Genomic DNA, 7093 nt, shown 5'->3' on the forward strand with positions numbered 1-7093 from the left:
AGATGTGTTGTGAGCAACGGGTGTGAAACGGGGAGCAAGACTCCACACATCTCTCTTGCAGACAACGCAAATCCTCCCTGTGTACTGTTTCTGCATGCATGCCTAGAGAGACTCAGAGAGTGAGCTGTTCAGGAAACAGACCACACCTGCACTTAGAAACTCCGCCTCTTCCAGCTGTGCTGGACGAAATGCTGGCAGCCTGACTGGGGATAGACCAGATCCCCACAAGACCGAAGAAGAAGGTTAAGTCAGCGCAGGGAGAGCTGAAACGCTGCGGGAGCAACAGCTTGTAGTAGGAAGCCACAAAGGGAGGTGGGCGAGGCATAGCCCTCCTCTCCTCCTCGGCTGAGGGAGAGAGAGGTTGTAGCTGGAGGTGTCTTGTTGCCAGAGGTGTCTTGTTGCCAGAGGTGCACCCGGGAGAGATGGCAGGGAGGAGCACAGGGGCGTGTGAGGAGCAACCTGTCATGCAACCACCAGCACCACCAGCACCACTACCCCTGCGACAGAGACAGGGGCCCTCCTGAAGCAAGAGCCGCCTGCCAGGGAGAGCGCACGGGTGCGGCTGGGTGCAGCAGCAGCTCCCAGTGCCGCTGCCATCCCCAGCGCAGCTGGGGAGATGGACTCCTCACGCGGGCACTGGTTGGGCTCCTCATCACCTGCAGGACGTGCTGCAAGGCTGAGCAGGGCGTTTGTGTGCGGGGATGCAGCGAGGCAGGCCCTGACGGCTGCTGGCTCTGCGGGAGCCGGGGACATGTTCCTCAGCTGCAAGGGACAGCGTCTTGAAAGGAGCCCACCGGCTGTGTCTCAGCCTGCCCTTCCTGCGGGAATGCCGATGGCTCTCCTTTGTGCCTGCAAGATGTCCCCAGAGCGACACCTTTCTCTCTGGCAGCTGGGGAGAGCGTCCCGAGAGAGAAGGACCACGCAGAGGCCCAGGCTGGGATGCAGCAGAACTTTAATGAGTGGAAAGAGGGAAAGGAGGCCCTCTGCGTGGGGGCCATGGGGCAGGGAGCACCAGGGGTACCTAGGAGTCTTTGCCCCTTGGCCAGGGTGCAGTTTGCACCGGGCGTCTGCCGGCCTGGCTGCCCGCCCGCCCGCCCTGAGAGGGAGAGCAGCAGCGGGTCCTTCCTCGGCTGGGGCTTAGCAGGGGCTCACAGCCCAGGGGAGCAGCAGACAACAGAGAGAGGAGAGAGAAAGAGAGAGAGAGAAACAGGCAAGTTAGACAAGGGCCATGTCTTCAGAGAGCCCAGGCGCGCCTCTTCCTGCCTTCCTTTGCAGGTGGAGCCATGGATGCTCAGCCCCCCTGAAAGCGATTGCCAGGAGCTCCGTGCTCAGTCCGTTAGCGTCTTCCGGGTTCCTGGGGGTCCTTCTGTGGGGCCGCCTGCGGCAGCTTTAGCAGGGGAGGCATGTTCTGCCGCAGTAGCGGCTGCCGATGCAGGAGAGGTCACAGCAGCCGGAGTTGATGGGCACTCCCTGACAGCTGAGGATGCTGCCAACGGCAGCGGAGGTGGACGATCCCACAACGGTGTTCTGCGGGAAGGAGCTGAGGATGGGGCCGGGCAGGGTCACCACCACGGGGGAGGGCTCGATGACGACGGTGGAGTTCTGGCACTGCCTGACACAGGGCTCGTTGCAGCTGTTGGCCAGCGGCGTCGGGCAGCAGGGCTGGCAGGGCTGGCAGGGCTGGCAGGGCTGGCAGGGCAGGCACTGGTTGTAGCAGGACATGTCTCGGGGCTGGAGGTGCACCTGGGGGAGAGGGCAGGGAGGAGCACGGGGGCACGTGAGGAGCAGCGTGTCCACCCGCCTCGAGGGAGCCAAGGCACAGGCTGTGCAGGGAGGCCCACGCGCCTCTTTGCCTGTCCCCCCGGGCACCGAGCACAGCGAGGCAGGCCCAGGAGAGCTCTTTCCTAGCCAAGAGCCCAAGAGTCCCCTCAGCCCAGACCCAGCCCCTCTCCACGCCAGACCTTCTCCCCGCTCCCCCTGACAGGACAGGCAGCCCCAAGCCCCAGTATAGCGCAGAGCTTCCAACTCACTTGCTTCCGCAGGAGAAGGAGAAGAAGGGGCGCGAAGCGGATGGGAGAGTGAAGAGCTGCAATGGCTTTTATACTGGTGCTGCACTGCCCCAGGTCCAGAGGAAGCCTCTGTGGAAGCAATAATTTTCCGAGAAGCTCATCTGAAATGCAAAACATGCCAGCTAATGATACGGGCTGTGTGTTGGTTTCCTGCACGGCTGCCTTTTCATTTCCTTGTTTGGCCGTACCCGCTCCCCCTTGAAGGCTCCTTTTCGGTGCTGGGGTGGGAGGCCCAAGGATTTCTGGGACAGGAGCGCATCGGTGCCAGCAGAGGATGAGTCCCAAGTGCCGGAGGGATTGCGTGCAGGCTGGGGACATTGGCCTGGGGCACTCGAGTGGGCTGGTTTGCAGCCCCATTGGCAGGAAGGGCCTTGATGCTCCCGGCCCTGCTATCCTCGCCTGGGTGCCAAGGGGCTCCCGAGTGGGATGATGTGCCACGTTGTCCCCTTTCTCCCACCCTCCAAGCTCTCTGATGGTCACTGGCCGTTGCCTCTGCCGGCAGGTGGTCAGAGCTGCCGCTTTTGACACTCTTCCTCCTAAGGCCGCTCTGAGGAGGCCTTGGTGCGCCTGTTGGGCCTCCTCCACCCTCTGGGCTCTCTGTGCCGGTCCCCTGCTGATGCCAACATTACCAGTGTGTCTGGGGCCTTGTGCTTCCCCAGGGTGCTCCAGTCCTGCCCCGCAAAGGGGCTTCCCCGTGCCTTCTGGGGCGAGTCCACCGTTGCCCATGCGTAGGCAGGGGTGCTTGCTGACTTGCCCTTGCGTGCATACTGGGGCAGTGCAAAAGGAAATTCCACACGGGCATGAGGGACAACTCCTCTACTCCGAGGCTGGCCGAGCCCGGCAGACGTTGCCCAGGCAGTCTGTGGAGTCTCCGTCCTTGGAGATATTCAGAACCACACCAGGCAGTGTCCTGACATCAACCTGCTCTGCTTGACCCTGCGCTGAGCAGGAGGGCTGGCCCTGACTAGCTCCAGAGGCGCCTTCCAGCCCCATCGATTCTTGGATTCTGGGCCTCGGTGATCGGCCCCTCATTGATCCTGATGCTCAAGATGCCACTGGGCTTCCTACCTGTGGAGGAGATGATACGCTCCTTTGTCAGCCGTGTGGCCCGGCTCTTCTTGCTTCCACCAGAGCGCCTGCGCTGAGATCTTCCTGCTCGCACTCGTGGCCTACGACTGATCTGTGGCCATGTGCCAGCCCCGGGGATCCCCAGTGTCACGCGAGAAGGTCAGTGCCACTGTGGCGGCAGGCCGGAGGGCTGGGGCCACTCTCCCCTTCTTGGCACACCAGTGCCCGTTTGCCCAGCCTCCGCCCCAATGTCAGTCACTCCTGCTTCTGGGAGGTGCTGCCGGAGCTGGCCTGTGCTCAGAGCTGCTGGACTGGTGCGCTCCTTGTCTCCAACAGTGGCACCAATTCCCTGCTCTGCTACCTGGCCTTGTGGGGCTCCTGTGGGGTGATTCAGCTCTCCACCTGGCAGCTCATACCAGAAGAGAGACGCGAGGCACTTGCCACTTGGCTGTGGTTGTGCTGTTCCTTGGGCCATGGTCCCTGATCTTCACCCGCCCCACTACCAGCCTCTCCCGGGACAGGGGAATGTCCGTCTTCCCACAGTGCTGGTGCTGCCTCTGCTCAACGCACTGATCTGGAGCCCAAAAAAGCCGGAGGTGAAGGAAGCAGTAAGAAAGCTGGGAAGCAGAGAGGTATTTGCCAGGATGTACAAGGCTGGTGGAAGGACTGGGAGTGTGCCATCGGGGCAAGTTGCTTCCAGGAGCAGGGGCGGTGGGATGGAGAAGGAGGGGTTGCAGCGACAGTGGAGAAGGATCTACACACTGGATGGGAAACATGCATAGGATAAAAGGAAGGGCAGGGCAGTGCAGGGCAGGGCAGGGCAGGGTAGGGAAGGGCAGGGCAGGGAAGGGCAGGGAAGGGCAGCGCAGGGAAGGCAAGGCAAGGCAAGGCAAGGCGAGGCAAGGCAAGGCAAAGCGAGGCAAGGCAAAGCGAGGAAAAGTCAATCGAGGCAAGGCAACGCAGGGCAAGCGGAGACGTAGAGCTCTTTTGATGGATGTCGTTCATGAGTCGTTCTCCGTCTGCAGGGATTGCTTGGCTTTTCCTGGCACAATGCCCATGTGTAACACCTATACGTGGAATGACTCTGATGAAACAAGTAATTTGCAGGCAGTATGTGCGATTGCCTTGATCACAGCGTACATGGCTTCCGTGGCAAAGAGATGGCTGCTCTGCATGGGTAGGGTGGTGCAACCCAGCTTGGGCTTCCTTGGGACGTGATTGTCAGCGGTGGGGCTGTGTGGGCACCTCACGCTTACAGTCAGTGGGACCACTTGGTGAGCAATGTCCATCCCACTCTAAAGGACTGCTCCCAAGGCACGAGAGCTGTGAAGGTGCTTGCCAGCTGCTGTCCAGAGACAGGGCGCTCTGCTTGAAATGGCAGCCCCTCCAATTTGTGGGGGTGGCAACTGGGTAGTTATGGTATGAAAAGGCATGGAGAGGTCACAAAGAGGAGGCGCTATTCTGTTGGGGGATCGTTGCTAAAATCCATGGCTGATCAGTTATGCGGAACAGACAGCTGTTCCCTGTGGGACATGGTTGACAATCTTTCTACCACTCGCAGTGTGCTGCCTTCTCCTCCTCCACACAAAATGTACCCGGTGCCATGAGTGGTGGCTTGCGCCCAGTGGCCTTCTCTCAGGTAAGAAAGACAGGCTTACCGTGTGGGCACAAAGCCCTGGGAGGATGGAAGCAGAGCTGAATGTGCCGAGAAGTGCTGGATGGAGAGGGCGAGGTGAGGATTGGGATTGGCGTCACCACGCAGGGGAAAAGCAGCACTGCTCGGCGTGAATGTGTGCTCTGACAAAGACGCCGCCCTGTCGCTGGCTGTGCGCGGGCTGGCCAGAGAAGTTGCCCGGGGAGCCTTTGGCCCTGCTGGCGATGGCTGCGAGGGTTGTGTCCCCGTCCGCCTCCTTTGTCTCCTTCTGCCTGAGCACTGCAGTTCCAGTTCTGGGAACTGCCAGCAGGTTCCTACCTGCCTGTCTTAGGTGCACGGCCCCCCTTGGGCAGCCTGGCCTGGAGTTTTACAAGCGGCAGCAGTCTACGAGCGCGTGTGGGTGCCTGCGAGGATGTTCAGGGCCCTTGGCACCCAGAGGATTTTGAAAGGCCGAGCTGCGGCTTGGCTGCCCCAGTTGGAGGCTCAGAGCGCTGGAAAACCTGGTTCTGGCACCGGGGAGCCTGGCGCCCAGCAGAGGGGGCCGCTTGATTCCCTGAGTTTGGCCCGGCCAGTGCTTTAACCGCCAGGCAGTGTGAGTAGAAAGGCTCCCTGGGGCAGAGGTGTGGGATCCCAGACAGCCCTCAGAGCGTTTTGTTGCACCCTTTGGAACCTTGAGGTTTGGAGGCGGCTTTGAGCTGGCAGCGGGAGGAGAGCACACGAGCTGGCAAGCTTCAGCTCCCACTTGCCTGGGAGCTCCCTGGGCACTCTGTTGAGCGGAGAGCGTGACACAGTCCAGGTTTTCCCAGCGGCAGCCTTGGTGGGACTGGCGGAGGCTGGTGACGCAGGGGTGTCAGGCTGGGCAGGAGCAGGGTGGCGGGTCGGTGGGACTGGCAGCGCTGGAGGGGGAAGAGGAGAGTCCTGACCCTCTGGCAAAACCAGGAGCTCTCCTTCCTGGGGGGTGGAGGCCGCAGATGGCACGTGGCAGAGGATGGGAGATGTGTTGTGAGCAACGGGCGTGAAACGGGGAGCAAGACTCCACACATCTCTCTTGCAGACAACGCAAATCCTCCTGTGTACTGTTTCTGCATGCATGCCTAGAGAGACTCAGAGAGTGAGCTGTTCAGGAAACAGACCACACCTGCACTTAGAAACTCCGCCTCTTCCAGCTGTGCTGGACGAAATGCTGGCAGCCTGACTGGGGATAGACCAGATCCCCACAAGACCGAAGAAGAAGGTTAAGTCAGCGCAGGGAGAGCTGAAACGCTGCGGGAGCAACAGCTTGTAGTAGGAAGCCACAAAGGGAGGTGGGCGAGGCATAGCCCTCCTCTCCTCCTCGGCTGAGGGAGAGAGAGGTTGTAGCTGGAGGTGTCTTGTTGCCAGAGGTGTCTTGTTGCCAGAGGTGCACCCGGGAGAGATGGCAGGGAGGAGCACAGGGGCGTGTGAGGAGCAACCTGTCATGCAACCACCAGCACCACCAGCACCACTACCCCTGCGACAGAGACAGGGGCCCTCCTGAAGCAAGAGCCGCCTGCCAGGGAGAGCGCACGGGTGCGGCTGGGTGCAGCAGCAGCTCCCAGTGCCGCTGCCATCCCCAGCGCAGCTGGGGAGATGGACTCCTCACGCGGGCACTGGTTGGGCTCCTCATCACCTGCAGGACATGCTGCAAGGCTGAGCAGGGCGTTTGTGTGCGGGGATGCAGCGAGGCAGGCCCTGACGGCTGCTGGGCTCTGCGGGAGCCGGGGACATGTTCCTCAGTTGCAAGGGACAGCGTCTTGAAAGGAGCCCACCGGCTGTGTCTCAGCCTGCCCTTCCTGCGGGAATGCCGATGGCTCTCCTTTGTGCCTGCAAGATGTCCCCAGAGCGACACCTTTCTCTCTGGCAGCTGGGGAGAGCGTCCCGAGAGAGAAGGACCACGCAGAGGCCCAGGCTGGGATGCAGCAGAACTTTAATGAGTGGAAAGAGGGAAAGGAGGCCCTCTGAGTGGGGGCCATGGTGCAGGGAGCACCAGGGGTACCTAGGAGTCTTTGCCCCTTGGCCAGGGTGCAGTTTGCACCGGGCGTCTGCCGGCCTGGCTGCCCGCCCGCCCGCCCCTGAGAGGGAGAGCAGCAGCGGGTCCTTCCTCGGCTGGGGCTTAGCAGGGGCTCACAGCCCAGGGGAGCAGCAGACAACAGAGAGAGGAGAGAGAAAGAAGAGAGGGAGAAACAGGCAAGTTAGACAAGGGCCATGTCTTCAGAGAGCCAGGCGCGCCTCTTCCTGCCTCCTTTGCAAAGACCCCAGAACCCCTGAAAGAGGGTCGCTAAGC

General features: G+C 61.5%; 1 protein-coding gene across 1 annotated transcript; it reads right to left on the bottom strand.

The window, feature by feature from the left end:
• Positions 1-1374: 1374 nt before the first annotated feature.
• On the bottom strand, positions 1375-2366 carry LOC309413566 (feather keratin Cos2-3-like). The gene has a single exon (XM_082010738.1). It carries the CDS (start codon positions 1720-1722, stop codon positions 1390-1392), a length of 333 nt encoding a protein of 110 aa, XP_081866864.1. The 5' UTR covers positions 1723-2366; the 3' UTR covers positions 1375-1389.
• Between the last annotated feature and the right edge of the window lie 4727 nt (positions 2367-7093).

The sequence above is a fragment of the Phaethon aethereus genome, assembly GCF_964289735.1.
Source record: "Phaethon aethereus genome assembly, chromosome: 25".
NCBI lineage: Eukaryota > Metazoa > Chordata > Aves > Phaethontiformes > Phaethontidae > Phaethon > Phaethon aethereus.